The 25602-nt window shown below is 33.9% G+C and overlaps 2 protein-coding genes across 7 annotated transcripts; one reads left to right on the top strand and one right to left on the bottom strand.

Moving 5' to 3' along the window:
• Window positions 1-1280: 1280 nt before the first annotated feature.
• On the top strand, window positions 1281-21157 carry LOC133518798 (uncharacterized). 5 transcript variants are annotated; one of them, XM_061852501.1, is made up of 5 exons: window positions 1282-1446; window positions 13788-13845; window positions 15104-15757; window positions 16773-16923; window positions 19347-21157. In XM_061852501.1, exons 1-5 carry the CDS (start codon window positions 1392-1394, stop codon window positions 19533-19535), a joined length of 1107 nt encoding a protein of 368 aa, XP_061708485.1. In that variant the 5' UTR covers window positions 1282-1391; the 3' UTR covers window positions 19536-21157. The 5 variants fall into 5 exon arrangements, with proteins under 5 accessions (XP_061708489.1, XP_061708488.1, XP_061708487.1 ...); XM_061852505.1 differs by lacking the exon at window positions 15104-15757 and having other exon boundaries at window positions 1281-1446; XM_061852504.1 differs by lacking the exon at window positions 15104-15757 and having other exon boundaries at window positions 1281-1446; window positions 16665-16923.
• An 811-nt stretch (window positions 21158-21968) lies between these two features.
• On the bottom strand, window positions 21969-23816 carry LOC133518797 (uncharacterized). 2 transcript variants are annotated; one of them, XM_061852499.1, is made up of 3 exons: window positions 23686-23816; window positions 22730-22915; window positions 21969-22480 (listed from the first exon to the last, which is right to left on the bottom strand). In XM_061852499.1, exons 1-3 carry the CDS (start codon window positions 23714-23716, stop codon window positions 21978-21980), a joined length of 720 nt encoding a protein of 239 aa, XP_061708483.1. In that variant the 5' UTR covers window positions 23717-23816; the 3' UTR covers window positions 21969-21977. The 2 variants fall into 2 exon arrangements, with proteins under 2 accessions (XP_061708483.1, XP_061708484.1); XM_061852500.1 differs by having other exon boundaries at window positions 23639-23753.
• Window positions 23817-25602: the final 1786 nt, after the last annotated feature.

Here is a 25602-nt window from a genome sequence, read left to right as displayed (position 1 = left end):
TTTATACCGCCCTCTCCGCATATTTTTTTTAATTGTATAGATAAACTATCGGTTTTACATATAAAATACATACAGTTTTACATATTTTATTTGTGTTAGCGAAAAAAAAATTGTTTTCCATAAAATAAATAAAGTGCCTATTTATTTTAATTTCGTATATATTTTATAAATATTTGTTTCCTGACGCTACCTAATAAAGACCGCCGTTGAAGGCGCTTATTCCCATGACTTACAACTTGTCCAATATAAGTGAATCCGTATACGTATCGTAACTATGAATAAACAAGGTTCACACTTTTATATTGGTTATCTTGAGTCGTGCGCTCGGTGAACGATTGGAATATATAAATACCAGGAGTAACTACGAATTACCAGTGATTACATTATCTCTTTTCAAGCGTACTTGTCTTTTCCGAAAAACCATCAGAAGTGAAACCTCGAGATCCCTATCAACTGAGATCATATCGTTATACTGGTTTTCTCGAGGCGACACGTTAGTTAAACATAGTGAATAGTCGACCAGGGTTTCAGAAGTAAAAAACGAGGGTCAATTTCATGCTTTAAAAATATGATAGTCAATCATTTGATATTAATCTCAGTGTAACTCGCTCGCTCAGATATTTGCTTGAAGTGAGAGACGGTCTAAGATTAGGTAATATCAAATCATTGTATTTTTTAAAAATCGAAATGACTTAATATCACTTTAAGACGACAATGTAAGAAGTATGTACGTCTCGCCTACACATTTGTATAATGTTATTAGTTTTTCTCTGTTGCACCTCGAGGAATACGCAAAATATAGGGGTCTCGCTTGCGCAGCACTGTTAACTATATTTGGTTATCCCTGTTGCTCGTTGTGCACATGTACATTATAATGGTGTGTAGTATTTGCAAATGAGTGGGTGCTGGACCAGATTTTAGTTTTGACAACTATTAACGTCACATATCTACCCCTTTTACTTACATCAATGACTTCAACCATCTAACAAAGAAACTATTACAATAACACAAGCTCCTTAATTCCGTTCAAAAACATGTTTTTAACATTATTTTTGACATACAAAAGGACGCAGCCTTCTCTTGAAAAACGAAGCGACAACTATCCCGCTATTATATTTTATGTCTATTGTTATGATAAACCAAAAGCCGTCAAATACTTCTTAGAACTGATCACTCATTTAAGCAAGCAATTATCACCTTTCCGCGCCAAAAATTACAGTTTAAAGTTAAATACAAGTTAGTGTGTTGATAAGCATGTATAGAAATTATTTATGTAGAGTGTAGGAGTATGGAGTCAACACTAAACGCCAGGCCGCCAAGGAGCATAGTTGTGCGCAAGAGGCAGGGAACGAGTTTGATAATCGATTTGTAATTGGCAGTATTATTGAATCATGAACCGGCTTATTCTGATCAGTGCTGTGTGCATGCAGTTTGGCTGGATCTTCGGTGAGTTTTTGAATGTCTGATTATAAAACTTACTTTATAAATATGTACTGAAAAATTATGATCCCTCAATATACAACTTTTTCACATTGATTGGTTTTGGCACAAAGACAAAAACCAGTCGTAATTGCATATAAGGCTATATAAACAAAAATTATAAACACATCTGAAATACTTACTTGGGCCATTTAATTTAAAATTGTACCTAAATTACTACCCTTAACTACAACTTTTAGGTAGAACTTTATTTCCAATTTGAGAATTTTTATGTTACTTTTATCATCATCATCATATATTTAAGAGTTAGACTCTTGTCGATGGAGCGATTCAATTCAATTCAATTCAAATATACTTTATTCATGTAGGCCTAGCAACAAGCACTTATGAATAGTAAGACAGTATTACATATAATTATCTTAATCTAATTATCAGAGCAATTTATTGATGTTGTAAATATTATTCCATATATAATACTAATGAATATAATTCATAGATCAAATTTAATACTAAAACTTTCACAAAATATAGTCATACAAAAAAAAATGTATAAAAAATACTAGTCTAGATTGTTTCTAGAATAAATTCTAAATGTCAAACAAATATAATAAAAACAACAAAGGAAATACATGCATTGGAATATCCATTTCATCATCATTATTCAAATATAATAAATAATTAATCATTTCGAATCACAATTAATCCCACGTTGTTTTATCATTCATGTAGTCTTGTGTGTTATAATGTGTGGTATGATTTCCATGTATCTCGGTCCTCTGCCTTCTCTTTGACAGCCTGATACGACACGACGTTTACTTTTATATTTAAATTAAATATAAGGGCCTAACACAGAACTAATCTTTTACGTAGAATCACGAGCTGGTTCTATCCTAATAATATAAAAATGGTGTCCCAAAATTGCCATACATTTTTTTCGTTACCGTTACAAACAAATTATATGAAAAATGTTAATTTTTTTTCCTATCAAGATCGAAAGAGTTCGTGATACTGAGTAGAAATAATATGGAAACTACAAAAAAAAAGTTTAGTGTACCTTAAATTGCCCACTTAGATCATGTATATAAGCCTGCTGCAACACATGCTGAGGTTCGCTCCTTTTTAGCATCATAATTTTAAAAGTTTAGTTATCTACATGTAAACATAAATTTGTGCCTAATTAAGTTTCATTTTAAGGCTTGTAATGTTTTGTAGTATTGCCTGTAAACATGTTTCAATGTGGTGTTAAATAAATAAATTCTATGTCTATGTCTATGTCTTCTATATTTTTGTTCAAATATTGCAAAAAATAAATCCCCTACGACCTACATGATCCATCGTCATTCATCCATTATATTATTAAAATTACATTAATGAGTTATTAATAATAACAATGTAGGTATGTATCTGTAAAAACCCACCTTATAATAAAATAACATAACTTTAAATAACTAGCGTGCGATCAATTAAATTCTTCTTTATTTGTTCATCTCAGGTATATAAATAGGTGGCAACTTAGTATTTAAGAATACTTAGGATCTTTTACGAAGTCTTTACAAATAATATAATTGTAATGAACTGCGCTGCAGGTTTTATAAAGTGATACAGTTGTAGGTAAATGCTGATTTAATGGTCAAGAAATCTCGTTTATTTTTTGCCGATTCTTGATTTACGACCGGCAAAACGGAATTTCCGGTCAATTCACATCCGGCAGAGCTTGCTAAAAGCTTTACCCGTTTTTTTTTACCACGAATGTATCTATATATGATAGTGAATTAGTGACAAAAACTTGGGACGTAAGATAAGCTATTAAACTTAACGAACCATTCAGTCGGACCAGTTTTAGAATCCTGGTTATAATACACACTTCATTCATATCAATTCCAATTAGATACAAGTCTGTATTTTTAAATTCAGAGACTTCGTGTATAGAAGTCCTAAAATTACCTTTTTTACGCAGTTATTTGAAATGCTAACCCAACTTTATTTTATACTGAATATTAACCAATAAACGTGAACATTTAAACATTATGTACTTTATTATTATTGCGCGCACAAATCAATTGGTTGGTTTTCTCTGGCACGTTTTTACTCATTTGTTTATAAAATTAAAGTTATTTACTGAGATACGTAACGTGTGTTAACTGAATCCGATGCCAGTATTCGATCAGAGTATTATAGACACAGTCAGGTTTGATTTGCAAGGAAAGCTTTTGGCCGCCAAGCAGTAGATAATTAATAATATACCGACATTTTTAATTTGTTTATGTACTTTATTCCATTGGTAAATATGGTTGGTAAGAGGGAGCTGGAAAGTGTAAACCTCGGAGGACTTTCTCTGATCAAATCGGGGAAATCCTGAAGAAGGGCCAGGTCAAGAGCACCCTAAACCGAAGAGCGTGTATGAGGAATGTTATGAAAGTGAAGGAAGCGATCAATGTCAGGATCGTAGCAAGTGGAAATCTGTGGTTTCTGCCTACCGCTCCGGGAAATAGGCGTGATTATGTGTATTATGTAAATATGGGGGATGCCATTCATATTGAGATCGTATATATTTAGTACCAGCTTCTGCCCGCAACTTTGTCTGCATAGAATTAGCTTCCATAACAAATTTCACCCCCCTAAGGGATGATTTCCATAATAAAAACCATCCTGTGTCCATCCTCTCTTCATTCTATAGTCATCAAGACAACAAACCTCAGGGTACGAGTGTAAATTTGCTTTGTTTTATTATTTTACAAACTTGTATTTAACTTGCAATGTTTGTATCTCCTCCAGTCATCTTACCGACCAGAAGTATGGCGAATTGGAAAGAATTAGTAATAGCTAAAGTTTTTAATAGAACGTGTATATCATGTGGAACATTTTATTTTAGTATTATATACGAACTAGAATCAAACAAAATATTGTTGTATGATTTCGGGTACAAGTATGTAGGTAATATTATGCACCTATAACAAATGTATTTTTCTTAAAATTAAAATCTTTCTATATCGTTTCATAAGCATCTAAACAAAGTATAGTAGGTACTTATTACTATTTGTTTCTAGCCAATATTTACATGTATCACACACACCGTTTATTCATAGATATATAAGCTTGACATGTACGTAGATATATTGTTTTGATTTCGCTTTTTACTGATTTCAGGCAAAAATGTCGTTTTGCTTACAAATAAAAATAAAAATAATTGTTTGAAATAACTATCTTATTTTAATGATATTTAAAAAAAAACTATTATGCACGGGCAACTTCGTCAGTAGAAAAATGCGGTAAATTTTAAAAATGTAGACGCAAAGAGTTGACTTCCCATAGAAAATTTGAATTTTTCGTCTTTTCCTAGTGACAAGTTGGGTGTGATTCAATATAATTTGGTCAAATCTTGCAAGGTATCTTAGAACCACTTCCCATTATTAAATTGAGCTGAAACTTCACAACTTATGTATGTTGGGTGACAGTGCAATGTTATGGTACCATCGAGCTGATCTGATGATGGACACTGGAGATGGTCAACAGGTCATAGGTACTAACTCTGAGATAAAACAACGCAACCTAATGTGTGTTTGGTTTTATTAGAATTGTCTCGATGAGTATTAGTTGCCAGTTGAAAGAAAGTCCTGTCAGCGTGAAAAGCTTGACCCTATCAAACATGTTTTTGTCATCAAAAATGAAATGAACTAAATCTAAATGTTTTTTTAACAATTATGAAAAAAAAATTACAGTTTCAGAATTAGCCTCATGGTAAAATGTCGAACGACAATGTAAATGATTAATTTGACATAGCAAGTGTATTGGCGATAACGATAAGCTAGAAAAGTAATAAATTACGATATTAATAACATTACGAGGCCGAGGTCTTGATATTAAGAAATTGAATCAAACAACATAATGCAAATAGCTTTTATCGACCACATTATTTTTGTATGGAATATTATGTTTTACACGCCTTTTAACCCAAAGAGTAATTTAAACATCTGAATTGTCCTATCGATTTAACACTACACTACACGATAGACTTAACACTATCGCTACGGCAATTTGTTAACTTCGCAATTACGCATTCTTGCATCGGGCTGAATCGACCTGATGCCGCGGCGAACGAAACGCAACGAAATAACTCTGTACCTTATCAGTGTGTTTTATTTTTTGTTTTCAACTCTACCTCTACATACACTACATACTTACGTACGCATTTACAGAGGATGTCAAAAGATTTTAAGCCCGCATTCTTATCTGAGCACACCGTTAAATTAAGTTGGAACACTGTGTAAAAATACGTATAATAATTAGGTGACATGGGTAGTATTTTTTTTAATAAGGAAGCTAGAATATCAAAGACAATGACCCCTCAAACCGGACCGGTGCCTATTCATTACGATTGTTTTGCTACAAATATGTACTATCATGAATATTTATGTGCAATTTTGTGACTTGACTATAAAATCTGACTATCTGACTATAATGTGAAGAGTAAAGTTTCTTAATTCATAAACTTGAACATTACAAGTATCAAAAGTAAAGTAAAGTCTTAATTTAATTTTTCTTTAATTGTGTAATTAGTAATTATTATAATATCGTCCTGTAATCTAGTATTAAGTTTCTTATGTTTTTTTGTGTAATTTGGATTAATTGGGAGAATCAACTTTTTAGCGTCACTCGTTGCCATGGTTACGATTAGTTGTCCAGGGGACAAAAGTTCATTGAAATACTGATTTTATGGTACTTAAATGTATTAAACTTGCGTTTTTGTGGTCGTTATAACCAATGTCCATAATGGGCCCCCTACTAAGCATGTTAATAGAACGGCATACAACGTCTCTTCAAACAAACTGTGCCACTGTTGTCCCTTGGACAACGGGACAGGATAACAAAACAAAAAAAGTTGATTCACCCAATTACATGTTTGAATTTTAGAACGTAATTAATAATTTGTTAGTTCCATTCTTATAAAGATATTTCGAGTATCAAATATTTTTTTACTTCATGCGTTTATGTCTTTATTACTACATTTTTGTCTACTGAGATGCTTACCAATTTTCATTAATTATTTAGGTTTTATAGTAAAAAAAGTATTATTATAAGATGACTCGTAGAAACAGTATTGTATAGGTACAATAAATAGTGATATATAATCAAGCTTTTCAATGTCGTATCTTTCTTAGGCAACCACGGCATTGCACTGAAAAGCTGTCTATTATATCACGATTGTATACAATATTGTAATAACATTTACACAAAAATAATATTCACATTATGTGTACTTTCCTATGAGTAGGTAACCTACGACATCGGTGAAATTAAGAACTGATTCAGTATTTAGAAATGGCTGAGGTACAATCTGCATTCAAAAGGCAGTGATGGCCAAAGTGCCCAGACAGATCGGACCACATCGTTATTTCTATGGTCACACGGTTTTTTTAAATATACTACGTCGGTGGCAATCAAGCATACGGCCTGCCTGATGGTAAGCAGTATCCGTAGCCTATATACGCCTGCAACTCCAGAGGAGTTACATGCGCGTTGCCGACCCAGGGTTGTGTTACGATGTATAATTATTGTTGTTATTAGTAAGTTTGCGGTATACACAGGTAATATATGTTACTTAATTATTTACCATTGATACCAAAAGAAATATGTAAATACTACCCAAAATAAACCATGGAAGCAAAAAATAAATGAATACTGAATATTTGGCTACTTTGGCCGTCACTATCGTTTTGACGCTAAATTTATCACTTTAAATCATTTTTATAAAGCTGTTATTCAAATATACTACCGACTATTTTAAAAGAGCCACTCTCTTAACATTAAATAATTCTACGGATTACACTCACGTATTTTTAGTCACTACGCGATTCCCGGCCGTCGTGAACGCTGCTCGTACTGTTAGTGCTTGAGAGAGGAGACCTAAGCTCTCCGAAACATGTCGCGCGAGTGACTAAAATACGTGAGTGTAATCCGTAGAATTGTTTAATGTTATTATGTCTCACGACAGTTTAAATTCGAGCCACTCCCTTTTTAAATTATATACAGATTCAAAATCTAGTAAAGATACTAATTTCAAATATAACTACAACGGTATAAAAAAAAAACTAAAAAAATCATTCGTTAGTTGCATATTTCCCCCACCTGGGACAGGAAGGGAAATACGCGTAAAGGTATTGGAAATACATATATCGATAAAAGTTTAAATGTTTGCTTAATTTTTGTAAGCATTTCTTTCATTGTTAATATTTGTATTAAATAAACATACAATCTGCGTAGGTATTTTAAATGTTTTTCCCATTATAATGTTAGCACTTTTTATTTTATATTACATTACTATAGAGGCCGAGAAACGAAGGGTTGCAGGCCAAGTAGATATAGACGGCCGAGCGTAGCGCTACGCGGCCGGCAACCCCGTTTCTCGCCGAGATTCGTATACTCGTAGTGCTTTTCTCGAACTTGCAATATAATAAAATAAAATGTAGTCAATTTGTTTTGTGGCGACCTGCTCGGCTCACCAATCTACTAGCGGTGTACAATTCACGCGCGCGCCTGCGTGATTCTCCACCGCCGTTGCTTAGCAACGAATATGTACAACAGGTCTAGGTTTATACAGCTAAAAACTAATTACGAATCTACTACTACTTTTAGCTACTGTCATCTTCATACAATTTAAAATCTCGAATCGCAAAATAGGTTGACATTACAGCTTTCGCCGTACCAAGCTAACTGAAAAATATTGTTTTCATCGTTGTCTGTCAAGACGTTGTGTCACATTTTGACGTTTAAAAACAAAAGAAGGAAGGCTTTACAGGCCTAGGTGTGTGTGTGTGTGTGTGTAAGTCTGTATGAAATTTATTTACATATCATCTTCAAGATTGTCAATTGTTAGCTAGGCCCTCAAGTAATCCCGCCGTCTGCGCCTCGTCCCGCCAGCTCCGATAGTTAGGTAATATCTCAATTCAATCTTTTGGCCTTTACATGTACCTATCTACTTCTGGTAGGTATGTTAATCGAAACACTTAAACAAAATGGTGATTGTTTTATTTATTATAATATCAGTCGAGTTAATTATGCATGTCGTTATGTATCATTTGGGATTCCCAATATTTCGGAACAAAGACACATTTTAGAAAGTAGTTTGTGTTAAAATACCGATTCAAAAATTTTACCATAAACGACCATAATTACGTACTATTGAAATTCTCTTAATTGGCTTAATCAAGGTTTCTAGGAATATATTTGCAAAAATGTTAATTTGAAACCGATAGATTTATTGAGTCTTGTATATTTTTTCTTCGATGTTTCCTTTGTTGTTGCCGTCAAACTTTCACCCGAGAATATTAAAATATCATACGACTCGTAAATGGGGTTGACAACTATCAAATGTTTTTTTCACCACAACTGGTAAAGGCCCTCTTGATTGTTCAAAGACTAATGAGAAAGTTGCAATTTTATCCTCATGTGGGACAAGTAATCGGATAAAAAATTTGAATTGTTTCCTTATGTGGCTGATGGAATTGACTTTTAAATGATTTTGAATGATACATTTTTTATTACGTTCATTTGGATTTGATTTGGTTTGATTTGTTTGGTATTTCACAGTTAATATTTTCCTCGCGTTGGTGTGGTGAAAAAAATTCCTGGAGGCAAAATTTGTTTAACCCCCGTGCCTTGAAACCAACGCTACGCTCGTGGAATCTTTCGCTTGCTCAGTACTACTCGTAATATCAGCACGAGCGATTAAACAACAACTTTGCCCCTAGTAAAATAAATAACTATTTATATCGCGACAGTTTTGTTCTATGATATTTGGCTTGAATTGCAAGCATCGTGGTCATAGAATTCCTTTTTTTTATTTTGACACTATTCGTATGAATAACAGGTAAAACCTACTTATACTGGCACTATCTGTAAAAAAAATCTTCGACCGGCCAACCCCATTTTCAATATTTTCATCACCTAATAATAACTGTACATTCGCATTTGTCTTGTCGGATAGAATTAACCTTTTAAACTACCCATTTGGATTTATCTGTTTAAGCCTTTCGTCATAATCTAAATTATGTATCGGTCACAGTTAAAAAAGTTTACACTAAAGTGGATATAAAGGATTGTGGTGGCGTCACGACCTTTCATTATGTAGAGTCGAATAATACACACCCTGCCCTAGGTCACGTAATTCATTACTTTTATATGAAGAGTGAAAAGTGTGGAGATTATTTAATAATCGTAAACGTGATGACTGATATAATAAAGAAAATTTACGTAATCGTATCGAATTGAAAAACCATTTGTTGCGGCAATCATCATAAGTATAAATCATAAATTTATTATAAAATAAAAAACGTAAAACGTTAACCGCGAGCTATTGGTGTATAAAACATATATTTAATTTTATATTGTTTGCTGTAACGCACAATATTATTAAAAAAATACATAAAAGTGTTACTTGACTGCCAAGCCATTTGTGATATAGGTACATTAACTCTTTTAACCTATAGTATACAGGTTTTATGCATTTAAAGTATTTTTACAAAAATATAACGGGGCAGGGTCATTAAATGCAAATGGATATTTTTTGTTGTAATCACCGCGAAGCTCACCGCACATTCTTATCGCCGAGCATGATCTCATGCTCATCCTGTGCGCCTGCGCCGCGTCGCGTGTTCCTTGTGTGCACACTATGCTCTAAGTATAAATAATAAGCTTATATTCTGCAATCTCGTCACGCTGTCAAGTCAAGGGTGTGAATAATACCTGCAGGTTAAAAGTAATTTGAAAATTGCACATTTAGTCGAAATAAAATGTATGACTTTGAACCGATAAAACGGAAGTAAATTACTTGGTATCTAAATTAAGATATTAATGAGCTTTCTTTAATTAATTCTGCGTAACATTAAAAATTATAAATGATTTGAGGACAACCGACGTCTTCCTGCAGCATACAACCATTTAAAAAATGAGAAGGGAGTAAAAAAAATCAAACCGAGTTTTTATACACATACTTACTTTACTTCACTGGCGCAGTGACCCAATGTCTAAAAGGATCTTGGTCCCCTACCCTATTCACACTCTGCCCTATTCTGTGCCACTTCACAATTCGAGTTTTTATACAAATGTAAAAAATGAATAGTTTAAATATACAAACTCTTCGTTTTAAGTGAGGTTTCTATTAAAAACCAGTGTTATTTTAGCATCCAATGTTTTTTTATATATGTATGTCTTCTTTTTTCTTTATTTATAATTATAAGTTGTGGCGTTAAATAAATGTATTATCTTTTTTTCTTCTTTGAAAGCATTGCCAACACTGAACATATTTTGATTATATATTTATTTTGAAATACCTATCTGAAATACTAAGTTTTTTAATTAAAATAGTCTATTTAGTTTCAAACCTACCATCCTATCAAGTTGATCGTGCAAAGAAAATGCTGATTCTAATTCAATATGTATAAGTACAAACATATCAAAAATTATATACTCTGTTTTTTTCGTAAAAAATCTTTAGTTAAAATATAATTGAGAAGTAGAACCCTAAATGTACGAGTAACTGTAATTCATAAAAACTATTACATTATATACCGTAACGAAATAATTTAATTAAAATACACACCCGCACACGTCAGTTTACTATAATGTACGAGTACGTCATTATTGCGTATGCATACAGCGACCGATATCCTATCGCAACTTCGGAATTAGGATGTGTCCTAAGTATACCTACATCATTTGACAGAAACTTTTGAGAAAGGCATCCTGCATCCAGAAGGTTAAGCTAGGTTAGATTTGACACCCTTTTGAAAACTCGACGGTTTTTGAAAAAAAAAACGAGTTCGATCAACTGAAAATTTGGCAAATGAATAATAGAACAAAAATGTTTCAAGTTTGCAATGTAAATGTAACCCAAATGGAAATGATGACGTGGCTCTTAGTCTCACCTGTCATCTTTCTAGGCCAATCAAATTAGACAAACATAGCGTTTTGAGTATGGAAGGTAAAGGCAAGGAACCAAATCTCCATATACCAAAAAGTGTCCGACAAAAAACCATAAATAGGTAGCGCTACATAGAAAATCTAATCATAGACAGCGCACTTCACTCCGTCAATAACGCCTAGGCTCTTAGCTACTCTAGCGCTACTCTGAAAATAAAGAGATCCTAAATGGTGGCCATCTACGAATGTATATTAAGGTACCTTTCGGTTTCTTAGATATCAATTTTCATCATGTTTAGAACAAATTTTCTATCGGTGAGTCCGTTTTCGGTCTACAAGCAAAAAACTGAAAAAGAGCAAAATTTATGCACACCTCCTGGGATTGAGCTAACTCGGGTTTCACGCATTTAGGACCAAATGAAGGTATTAAATCGATTTCCAGCGTGCTGAGAATTAATCCTTCGAATAAATCTAATTTGATTGGCCTTTTAATATATTTACTTTTCGATTCGGTGTTTGTCGATTAACGATTGTCATCTTGGCTACGGCTCCAGATTAGTCATGTGCTGTCATTATACCTTGTCAAATTGAGTCTCATTACGGAGCTATGCGATAATACAAATCTTGAATATTCTTTGATTTAAAGATTCAAATTTGTCACGGGGTCGTAAAACACTTATTTATTGAACTTTATATCGTTTAGCCATGCATTAGTAAATCTCCGTGAAAGAGTTGAGGGCTCTAAACTGATTCCATTTCGAAACTGTTCGTCGGTCGCACGCGTACAGGTGAGTTATTTAAAATAATATATTATGTGTTTGAAAATTCAAAGAACTTTCTACTATACTTATGATGTGCTTAAGGTTTAGAATATTTAATTTAGGTTTGTACTTTTTTATGATTTAGGGCAAACTAGCAGATCAATCGCCTGATCGTAAGCGATAACAGTTGTTTGATATCATAAAGTCATAAATTAAGTGATGTTATGGATTTAGTACCTCTATAAGATGATACGAATACTTATAGGTAACTATCATCTTGTCAACAAGCTTTGGAGGTCTTCTTATCTTTAGTTTTTTCTTAAAGAAGAATCGTTCAATAAGTTGAAAGAGAGTCTGATGATGCAATCTCGTGTAAGTAGTAACATGTAACACTTCAATGAAACACTCTGGTCAAACTTTATTGTGTGCGCGAATTGTTTGTCTAAAGACTTCTCGAATTTGCACCTGCGCGGAATATTTTTTCGCCCTACATCGTGTTGGTTTGCACCTGGGCTGTATTCAGAAGAGGAAATTCAGTACTAATATAATACCAATACAATATAAATATCAGTACGTTCCGTTTGCACACATATGCTTTGCTATGTAGAGAGAGAACGCGACCATCAATACGTTTTCCATATAATTTAAAAGCACATTGGTAAAAGGCCGCTGGTTTTCCCGACGCAAAACAAATGATCTCACTTCTGTTTTTGTACCATATTTAATGGACGTCTGAGTTAAGTGTTCGACACGATCTACTTACTTAATTTTTGTATTATCAACACACGTGTTGTGCATTATTTTTGTGGTTGTTTAATAACTCAGGTACCTATTCTCTGTAACAACGTAGTTCTGTGAAAAAACGTGCAAAAAGTAAAACGCTTAAAATCAAACGGCAAAAAGGTATTTTCATGTGTATGTATGTAAGTGGCTCGTATTAAAGATGTATCATTGATTTTGCACTTGGTTGTAGTGATGTAATCCATATTATATATTAAAACAAACTTATCTACTGCATTTATGGCAGGAAGATAATTAACTGCGCAACATATTTAATCAATGGGTTTAATTCCTGATGCATTTCAAGATATACAAATGAGTAAAGGCCTGGTAAAGGCATTATGCTATAAAATCGTCTTGATGTGTGTGATTACACTGTTATATTGATTTTTACAAGTTAAAGCAGTTTTATAACTATTATCTTTTGTCTTAGTGTAAGAGGAATAGGTACATACAAATCTATCTTCTTTGTTGTCACTTAGTTAAATAAGACCATTAGTCATACCTACCCACAATTTGATACACGCTCAAACGACAGGTTGGCCAAATACATTGACATAATTTCATGAAAAATTAAAACTACATTCGTTAGACTGAAACAAAACATATTATCTTCAAAACATTCTACTTTGTCTTTGCTACACAAACGCTTCAATTATTTCAAATGATCAACAATATGCACAGTAAAAAAAATGGCAACGTGTTTTATGCACCCTGCTTATAACCTTAAACTTAGTTTCCAGTATCCAATCACTTTCAGGAAAAGTGGGTGTTCTACATAGTATAACTCACAAACTATTTAGGAAATTTATTGAATAACGTGCATCTTGTTTTCTTTTCATGGCTCACTATAAATGGGAATAATAACCATTACTTTTTATGTTCCAGGAGCACCAAACCCCGAAGGCGTCGGCGCTTACGCGTATCAAGACTCGGACGGAAATAGGTACGGTGGCACATACGGCCTAAGGGACGACCAACTCAACCACGGGAACTTTAACCCGGTGCCCTTCGGCCCAGACTTTGACGATTTCTTTCCAGAATACTTTAGGAACTTCGAGAACATACTACAAGAGTAAGAAATGTTTGGTAGCTCAGCATGAGCTTCCGGTGAAGGAACTATCCTGCCGCGTAATTTGAATTTGAAAATCCAATTGTGTATCTTATTAATATTTATGTACCTAAGATATACAATTGAACAACATTTCAAAATCAAATACGACTGAGCTCGGCTTATTTGAGCCTTATAGGGTGATCGGTTCTATTGAACAAAGGCATGCTGGCTAATTGGTAAAAGGTTTTTCTGGCATGCGTAGTAAGTCCAATCCCAACAATGGTCAATATAAGAGCTGAATGCGGATTATGTTTTAGATTGTAAAAACTATTAGATGCACTACTACTTTTGCACAAGCTAAGTCGTCGTAAACTTAATTGCACCTCATTTTGTAAAGTCCAAGTGGCTACTTGACTGTTTTTTGTAAATAATGTCAAACGATCTTGATTTTCCTGAGGATCAAATGTCTATATAGGACTTATGGCATTTAAGCAACACAAAGGTCAGAAATGAAAGTTAAAGTCTGACGCTCACACTCGACGATTGAAACGCCTCTAACAAAATGATAAGGTGATGTGACGTCACATCATATAAGTCTGTCCTAAATGTATGGAAGATCAAGGAAATTGCCATTTTGACCCTGAAATATTGCGTTTATGTGTATAGTTGTCATACAATTTATTTTTCAGTAAAATGTAAGGAATCAAATGGTATCATTGTCTTTTCTATTTTTGAAAGACAAAAAAGTTTTTTTTTTATACTTCGGAGCCTTGTATTTTTTTATAATCTCAATATAATTTTTTAAATTCCTATTTTTTATAATGGATGGCTCATTTTCTATGCATTTAACTAAATTTTGTTATAATATTCAACATGTGTCAAGTACCCAATTTGACAAGTCTAAACCAACATCATTGATGCTATTGACACTTGATAGGCCAATGGTGAACAGCCTGTCGGCAGGGGTTGCCGGTTTAGACTTCTAAAATTGTAAGCTTGTAGTTTTGTAAAAGCCCTGACTAGCACCGATTTTTGTAAAATGGAAAAAATGCACATCTTGTATTGTATGTATTTTCCTTTTTTCAAAAAGTGCTCCTAGTCTAACTCTAATTTTGTTTTCATAGATTATAATTTATTTATTTCTATTTAGGGTCGAATTAATATACCCGATAGCACACGTTCAGCCGCTGCCACCGTTAAAACCACTCCCACCGCTGCGACCGCTGTGGTTCCATCCTTTGAGAATTACTCCATCACTTCCTCTATTGCGACCACTGAGGCCCCTACAACCGCTGAGACCTCTACACTTACCACTGTTTCATCCGTTGCAATTATTAGCGTTCAATCCTTTGCAAATACTGCCACCGCCACCCTCATTTGAATCTAGAACAATAAGACCAATCTCATCTCTTCCACCCCTACAACCTCTTCGACCTCTACTACCACTGAAGCCCCTATATTCGCTTCCATCACCGATCCAACCACTGCAAGTTTCACCGTTCCATTCTTGGAACTTATTTCCATCAGTACAGTATAGAACAGTAGCGCCACTGAAGCTTCTACAACCCTTGCGATCTCTGAGTTCACTGAGTCTGCTGCAATTACTATCATCACTGTTAGGGTATCGACCGCAGCAAGATCCATTAAGTCCCTTATTTCCCCATCTACCACTGAGACCCCTGCCTCTACAACCGCTCCCATCATTGTTTCCTTATCAACCACTGCAAGTGTCACCGTTCTATCCGTGGAGTTCATTCCGACCGCTGCTGCCGTTACAGCCATCGCTGATTCCACTAAATACAGAGTTAGTTTTGTTCTTAAAATGTGTGGTTTTGTTTTTTGAGATTTGAGTTTTTAAAGTTTATTTTAGTTTCTGTGGGTCAAAGTAAAATAAAGATCTTTCGTAATTTTTATATTTATTATGTTACTGTAACTGTAAATAACATATTTAGGGAGTAAATGTAAATCTGGTTATGTATACCTTGATTGCACTTCTTTATCTTCGTATCTGGCAGTTTCGACGTATTTTTTTCTTGGCACTGTATATTTTCTGATCTTGTTGTTTTACCTCTATGATAATGCTTTAAATAGTTTTGATTGTATTCCCTTTAATTAACTTTCTTAGCTACTTTGGTGTTCTACTTTTATTGGTATTACTTTTCTGCATTTTATACCTATCTAGCTTGCCAATGGTCTTTTCTTGCGCTTACCTACTTGAAATTTATGTTTTTTCATACGCGCTATCCAGACTTAAAATGAAACTGAAATGGAAATTCGAATGTATTCATTTTAAATCGTATATTTATCTATTTCTTTGAAAATAAAGAAAATCCACGTATAACAAAAAGGTGAATACTCGAAGTCGATAATTTTTATAACTATAACTTTTGTTACTACTACAAATGTCATGTAATTAATTTACATAATAGACATATACAGAGGTATTACAGTAATTGTTCAAAAACTAAACTAAATTAATAACTTATCTAAAACAGGCCCTGGAGGCATTGTACCAAGGATTACGAGTACATACTGCTTGGGTATTTTTGACAATTTTACTAATTTCAGAAATATTCATTTATTTCTTCTCCAATAGTTAAATAATTTCTTAATGGCCAATAATCATTTTATTTCATATTCAGTTTCATTAAAAATGTTCTTTCAGCGCGTATTCCATGTGTGTGTGTGTTAACAGTGTGTTTGATTTGCAGGGTGTTTAAATCGAATAAAGAGTATCAAAAAAAGGCGTTAGACTCTGCCAAAAAAGCCTACGACGTCACGTCGAATCAGGCTAGTTTCATGAACTTCGACTTCTCCAGGTTCCCCTTCAACGGAGGATTCAGTAATTTCGGGATGCCCAACTTTGGACCTCAGAACTATGGGCAATATGGTCCGAACTCGGCGTACGCGTCGGGGTCGGTCATGCCGGGGTATTCGCACCAAGTAGCTGCCGTTAATCCGGGAAATCCGGTAAGTGATAGTGTCTTAAATTTATTTATTTAATCGAATGGCATATAAAATCACAAATAGATCTAAAATATGTGAGGTATGTATTGTCTTAAATGAAAAAGTAGGACCGTAACTCAAACTATTTCTTCTAAAATTAATGTTGCGTGGTTTTCCAGCACCCATACATTTTATTTAACGATTTTTTGGAAGTGAGTTACCAGTTTGGCTTTGTTGATTTCGTAGGTGCAAACGAAACAGTGTTGTCAATACACACACCTATCAAGTTTTAATTGATACATGTAACTGGCTCAAGACTATATAAGTGCATGAAATATAAATTGCCCTTTTCACAACACAATTGTTCCTTAATAAATAATAATATTTCAATTCTTTTCTTCTAATCTTATCGTCTAAACTGTCACAATAGCTTAATTTCACACTAAGTTACATACATGATTTAAGATAATTAGTAATGACGCATTAAAATAGGCTTTTAGTGGACAGTAATCGGGCTTGACCGTCGGTTTTACGGTCTGCACGGATCAAATACAGAGTTATCTGACGCATTTATTTTCATACAGGCTGTTTCACAGCTAGTTACATTTATTAATTATTACTTTTGAAAAGAACTCCAATGTGGCGATGTAGGTAAGTATTTATAACGTACTTATGTACAAGTTTAGACGAGATAATATACCTATATATTCGTAGTACTTGTCTCGAACATCATGATATAGATGTTCGCAAATCATTAGAGGTCTTATACCAGTTTCGGGGTAAACAAAATGATAAAAGAGTTTTATAATTTAGGTAAATTAATCATTAAATATACCTTATAAGTACCTAACTACCTTTTTCAACATAACTAAATTGCATTATTTACATGCCTATTGCTTTTATCAAAAGTTTTTATGAACGAATATAAATGAATAAACACGTGTACCTAAATAACTACCTAAGTTTAATTACAGAGTGGTTACGCTCGCGTTTTGAATTAGACTTGGAAAATTCAATCAACGTAGTAAACGGTTATCTGATGCCGTCATATAAAACTAATACATACTTACACAGTATGACGGCATTATATCGTGACTAAAATGCAACACGTTTCTTTACAATTACCTATGTTACATACGCAGGCAGGCAGGCTAACTATAAAATATGTGACGGAGTTATACGCATTTTATTGTACCTATGCTTTAATACGTTCGCATTTTCCATGTTAGATCTTAAGAGACAAAAGATAATTTTCACGCTGCATCGTAAGGGTAATTTTTTTTCAAAATGTAAGATTCCAATAAGAATATCTTGATATAACTATAATAATATATGTAACCTGGTCGTTAACTTTCTTTGTATTATCCACAGAAAAGACCTTTTTCTGAAATATATTTGACCCGGTGGCATCATTTTTTTACTTATATTACATATTTTTATCTAAATTAGAAAAATTGATATATTAAATAAATATTTGGGAACAATCTTACACAGATTGATCTTGCCCCAGACTAAACAAGGCTTGTACTATGGGTACTAGACGACAATAACATAGAAAACATCCATGAGTCAGGAACAAATATATGTGTTCATCACACAAAATAAATGCCCTTACCGGTATTTGAACTCACGACCCATTTATTTTCAACTATGTACCATCGCACTTATTTATAAATAAATAAATATTATAGGACATTATTACACAAATTGATAAGCTTACTGTGGAACTTACACAATAAGCTCATTAAGGCTTGTGTTGTGGGTACTTACTTAGACAACGATATATATATAATATATACATATTTATAAATACTTACAGAACAATAAAATATTTATAGAACAAATACAATTTTAATATCTCTGTTCATCGCCCAAAAAAATACCTGACAAATCACAAACGATTAGGTAAATGTAATGTAGTAATGGTAAAGGTCATGTGGGGTAACTCGTAAGAGAAACATAGTTAAATTATTTTGATCGTGGCAAGAGAAACAGTACCTATATGAACTCCCTATTTCCCTACAAGTGGTTCTCTTCCCCAGTGTTTCTTTTATCCCATTTAACCTTGCAGATCTTTGTAGTTAAAGATAGGTTTTTGTTTTTCACAGAAACTGTCTTCATAATAGTGTTTATTGTAAATTAGCCCAAATGTGGCCAGTTCGTTGATAATTTTGCCTGTAGGTATCAGCAGTTCGGAGTACACAGAATCGTGCTTTTAGAGTGTAAATTAACGAGTTAGTATAAAAAATACGCATATTACAACATAGGTAGGTATACCAATATAAAATGTAAAGAGTTCCCTCGATTTTTCCAGGGATGTAACTATACGGTTTTAAATAAAAAAAGATACAAAACGTCGCAATGAGAACCTTTTTCTCCTTTTTGAAATATACATATTAAAACAACATGTTAGGCTTAACTTCTTATCTACCTATAACTGCCTACAGAACCAGCCGAACGTGGACATCAAGAACCGCTTCGGAGAAGACGGTAAGGGTGGCAACGGCTACATGAGCGTCTCCAGCTCCTCGTACGCCACGTCATCCAACGTGAACGGGCAGGAGCAGGCCCACCGCGGAGCTGAAACCGTCGTCAATAATAACGGCGTTGTCCACCGTTATAAAGTGGAGTCCTAAACACACGGTCTGGGAATCTTAGGGGCATTCCAGAAAAGTGTTGGCTACGTGACGATATTTTTTAACAAGCTTTTATTTAACTTGCAATATTTTTTTGATTGGTTTCATTTCTCATACTCTGAAAGTGGATCGTTTTTGTTCTAAGAAGTATGCAGAAAATGATCCGTTTCTGCACTAGACCATTTTACTTTCCCAGTACGTTTTTTTTGTCTTTTATGTTACGATAAGCAATTAAAAATTGATATTAAATGGATTTGTTGCACAATTTCCATACTGATATTTAACTCCCCATTCCATAAATGTTGCTGCTCACTGCGTTCGAGCGCAAAACTACCTCGACAGAAATGAGTGCCTTTCTTCCCTTGGTTAACAATGTACTTATTGTACCTAATATGTTTGTTCGAGTCAAATCTTGCAAGCTAAATAAGACCTGCTTTCCATTATTTGATTGAGCTGAAACTTCAAATTCATATTCGTAAGTTCGGTGATAATGTAATATTATGGTATAATCGAGCTTAGCTGATGATGGACACAGGAGGTGGCCATAGGTACATTCAGCGTCAAATACTTTGTAGCAACCAAAGTAGCCAAATAGTTCGGTACACCATATATTTAGTATGGTGTACCGAACTATTTGGCCACTTTGACTGCTACGAAGTATTTGACGCTGACTGTACTCTGCGATCAAACATCGCAACCTAGTGTGTTTGTTAGAATTACCTCGATGAGTATTAGTTGCCCGTTGAAAGTAAAGTACAGTCGGCGATAAAAGATTGCATCAGAAATGATTTTTTTTAGAAAAAACTTATTTAACAATTCTGATAAAGTTAAGATGCCGATACTTGTCATGATAACGTTTGCTTAAATTCAACGATATAAAGAGATGTCTACAGGTCATTAAGGTAGCTGCCATACGCGCCACGTCCCCGACAAAGACCTTTTTGTGGAATGCCCCCATATAGCATATTAACTGCGCGTTTTAGCGTCATTATTCTAATTACAATTACTGTTATTAATGGAATGAGTAAGTGGAAACACTTTGATGAAATGTAGATGCAGAATAATGGCCAAAAAACGTCGCAAAATTAACCTGACACAAGTAAAATGAGTTGAGTCAGTTGGGGCAAATGCACTTTCACTGTGGCGCATTTAGTCTAGGCCTCCTGGTGAAGGGAAAATAAGCAATTTACACGATCTGCCGCGGGTTTCTAGCTGACTTATTTAAAGCCCGACTCATTTTTCTAGCGATGAATGTACTGTAAAACTGTTTTTGTATGTACCCCTACAATCCCTACATAAAAGTGTGTATCACATGCATCTTTTTAGTTAAAGGCACAAATTATTTATTAGTAGGGTGGCACTTTAGTATTATTGTTGTTAGTCTAAATGTTGATCAATATGGTCACATTTGATAAAGCATCTTTCTGGCAATGAGAGAATGGAAATATGTTATTTCAAAGTATTGTGATACATGTGTTTCGAATTATAAGAATATTGTTGATAAATAATTCCTAAGCAATAAATGTGCTGTGACTCTCTTAATGCCTATATTTACACACTGGATAAGACAATTATATAAAGCACTAGTTATTTTATTTGAAAAATAAATGTTATTTAAGGTATTTTGCCGTTTTGTTTTATTTCAAACCTACGTTAATAATGTGTTTCAACAAATTTATTTTTCCATACCTAATTAAATCTCGTGGTTCTAAAGTTTTTTTAAATATAGATTAACTCTTTCGGTGCTGTCATATAGACAAGACTGGAGTTAACTGGAGTTGTGACAAACAATACGTAGTAATTAATAATTACTATTATAATTACCATGTACGCATGTACCATGTACTATGTACGCCTTGTGCCGGCTCCATGTTAGAACTTATAAAATCAACCTGATTTGTAGAAATTAAAAAAATTCAAGGTTCTATAAGATAAAACTTTACGTAAAATGATTTTGTTGGGATCAATATTAGGTGCCTACTTATTCCCACCAAGAATATATCGACTATATCGAATTTGCGATACCTATACAGATATAAAATCTTTATTAGGTGCATGTATAATTGCACTTTTGGGAAACATGTTTACATATTCTGTTATTTTGTTTGTGTAAGCGAGGATTGTGTGACATGTGATTTTTTGAATTTGGAACTCTTTGTTATTCAATAAAAGCTCAAAATAGATTGTGGATTATGTAAAAAAAATGTACATGGGGTCTTTTCTTAGGAGGTTACTTTAAACTGATTAAAAGAGTAAATTCAAAGTATAAGAAAACCAGAAGGTATTTAGATGCGTCACAGATCACTCAAGATATCATTATAATATTCTCATTAGGAGTGTGTACACCGGTCACATCCTGAACATTAGTATCAAGGTCTCTATAGATAACATCAGCGCCGGCCAGCATCGCCGAGACTTCAATGAAACACAATGACAACGACATTAGTTTAATTTGGCCAATTTCCCGTCAATTTTCATCTTCGGCGTAGTTGTTTCGTAAATCCAAGCATTTCTGCCCTGGACGCAGCCTTTCGGGCTTTGTACAGGGTTGAGTCCTCTGCTAAATTCCTGACATTTTCTGCAGTAAAATTCCTTCATACCATCATCGGTAATTTTCCTGTGAAATTTCACTGTTCCCGGATTACGTCTCGGATTATAAACTTGGTTCTCACTGTCTGGATTCCTCCAATTTATATTATTGAAGAAATTTGAAGGTTTCCATGCTATTGGATTTGTTGCAGAGTTGGGATAATGGTCGTAGTCATCTCGAATATTTCTATTTATGAATACAGAGTCAGGGTAAACTCTGCTTTTGAAACGGGAGTCGGGTGTTCTTAACTGCGTGGTTTCAACTGATTTTAGACCGTAGAGGATGGGTACTTCACTGCTATCTTCTTGTTTGTTTGCTGTACGGCCTATATTGTATGTTAAAGCTCCTGAGTTCCCTGAAAAACAACATTAATAGAAATAATTCCGGTGCTATAAAGCGGAAAATAAGGTAAACAAGGGTTTATGGTTTTGTAGTCAAGTGGGAATTCTTATAGTATATTTATAAACTGAAATAGATGTCATATTCTAAAGAAAAGGTGACTAAGTCTTCCAGTGATGAAGATTTGAAGATATTTGATAAAAATAATTTGATTTGTTTCCAAAGTTGTCTAGCTTTTATACACTTTATAATACTTAATACATACCATCATTTGAAGAATGTAAGCCTCTCCTATTATTATTCTTTAGTTTGGTAGATACAACTATTGTGTGTTTCACTTCTACATCCTCATCGTTGGGTTGGCTTGTGTTCGTCATTATGGAGGAAGATGATTCAGCAGTCTCATCAAAGTCCAATTTTGATGAAATACTTTGACTCGATGACACTAATACTGAAACAAGCAAAGGTAGATACAATTTTAATATCTTACCAAATACCAGAAGCGGGAAACTAGTGCTATCTTCTATCTGACTATTTAGTTGTATTTTACTAAATATTGCATGTAATGCCAATATTTTTCACTTGGCAGTTAGTTTTATTTAACATTTATAGTGTATGCCCCAAAACTAAGTGGCAAGTCAAGTCATAATGCCATCTCCTTCACTCTTGGTTGGCCTTAACAAGGGTAAAGGAATAGCATTATGATCTCAGTCGCCAGTTAGTTTTGCGGCAAGTATAGTACCGTGCTAGTAAGTGGTCACCACTAACTATTACTATCATTATGATGCAACTCTTTGACAATCCTTCAGAAATTGTTGAAATAGGTACTCTATTCTTAACAAAAAAATCTTAGTCTACGGGTCAGCAAACCGCAGATCGTGAGCTCTTCAAGTCACTAAGAAAATTCAAAGAGTACTTGGACAATTTGAAACAACATTTGCGGCTCTTTGAGCTTTCTAAAACACATGATTTGTTCTACAATTGGTTTTTGACTTCTTCTCATATATTTTGCGACCCCTGTCTTTACTGGGAACCTATTTGACTGTCCATTGTCCAAGTATACAAACACGTGTTCAAATAAAACATGGTTCAATGATATCGGAGTGGCCAAAGTGTTCACAAATATCTTAACACACCTCTTGTCTCCAGTGCACGTTCAATATATATTACGTACGTTCATATTTTTGAACAATTTACTCGCTCCGATAAATCTAGCCTTACTCCAAATCGTGAAGCAGAAGAGAGCAGCCATGGCGTCGTCCTTGCAAGTAAAGGCGGCGTTGCGTGTGCGCAGACTTATATAAACTACGAGATTGCTCTAAACGATGTCCCACAGGAAGTAATTACCGCAATGATGTTCAAAAGTAACTTCTTTTGTCTCAAGGTGCCGTGGTTTAGGTATAAATATATATAAGACACGTGTGAATGTATTGTTTTCGTGATGACAAGAAGTTTTCTGTAAATTAAACTCCGTTTGAATTCCATCAATAACCTAACTCTGACGCAGGGTTCGTACCAAGTAGGATACCTACTCGTATTTGACTTACCAAATAGTTTTAATCAAGTTGCATTAAAATAAGTCTCTTGGGTGGCTTTAATTCACGCTACGTTTTTCTTATAGGTACTTAGATCATTTACCCTACAAACAACCTCCTGCTGCCTCCAAGAAATACCTCTAAGTACCTACCCTTTTTTGTGGGTCAAACTTGTAATTTTTTTTTTATTATCTTCACGAGGCGTTAAGTGACTATGACCAAAACAAATAATAAAGGTATAATTAGAGTTAGTATGAATCGCGTAGGTAGGTGTATTTATCTATAGGTATAGGGTATGGATGAGTAGATACTTGTTTATATCTTGTGCACTGTCATTACCACCACCACACTCACAGAAATGAGTAAATAACAAAAAAGATCCATATTTATTGTGATTTATGATTTTCTTGCTTATAATTATAGCTATAAGAAATAATTTTGAATTTTGGATTAATTCCTTGTGGCACATTATTGTAATTTTTTTGTTATTACATACCTACATTACAGTATTTATATACAAATAATGTAGTAGAAAAAACGGTAGACTATAATACTATCCTTTACATTACGTGACGTGTTATTTTTTTTCTGTAATAATTTTTACACAACATTTTTATGAAATTTAATTATCCGCAATCATGGACGGACACCCAACAACACTTAAAACAACAAAGATAAAACCGCAAACTCTTTAACCGTTATGACAGCACTTTGATTATGAAGAAAATAAAATGTCACACTTGAGTAAGATACGATTTTTCAAAAGTAACCAGACTCCGATGACATTAAATTTTGTCACTTATTATAGTTATTATGGATGATACAGAGAGGGTGACCATAATTGCCGTAAATTAACTAATACTTTTTTGAACAGTAAAAAATAAATTAACGTTAATCTTACAAATACTGGTACAAATTAGTTGCTTTAGATTTACTGAATGGGCAGTCTTAATCCTGCTTACGTCTCCTGAATCAACCTGTATATGCCAATGTTTGTAACTACATACATATTATTTGGAAACTCTAAATTGGACAACAATGATGGCGATGGCACAAAAACTTTGCAGTTTAGTTATTTAGGTACTACGACGCCGACGCTATGACTAAAACATGCTTAAGTCGTTCTGGAATTGAAGCTTATCCTTTGTCGAAGCCAAAAGAAGCTTTATCTCATGAGAACCAATTCTTTGTTTCTTTATTTTATTTGTCTGTTAAGTTGTTAAAGTTATTAAAAATTATCTCGGGTTTTTACTTTAAGAGTCCTTATTCCTACAGACGAGCGTATTTTGTAAAATGCTTCCTTTTTCATTCAAGATTACGACGTAACTATTAGTATTTATTCAAAAACTGATAACGTACTTAAATAATCGTTTCCTAAACTAGGGGCTCCAACAGTTCAAATTTTCATTTTCTCTTTTAAACCTCTTTTTTAATGAGGTTTTTTGGGAGTCTTTTCCAAATTTTGCAGTGAGATGTGGCGTTTCGGTTCTCAATTTTGCTATAAACAAGAATCATTTGGTACATGAATGACTACAATTTGATTCAACATATCTCGTACGAGGGGCTGGAATGATTAACAATCGAAGATTCATTTGAAAAAACT

This window comes from Cydia pomonella, chromosome 6, assembly GCF_033807575.1.
Source record: "Cydia pomonella isolate Wapato2018A chromosome 6, ilCydPomo1, whole genome shotgun sequence".
NCBI lineage: Eukaryota > Metazoa > Arthropoda > Insecta > Lepidoptera > Tortricidae > Cydia > Cydia pomonella.
This window is presented reverse-complemented; position numbering and strand designations above follow the sequence as displayed.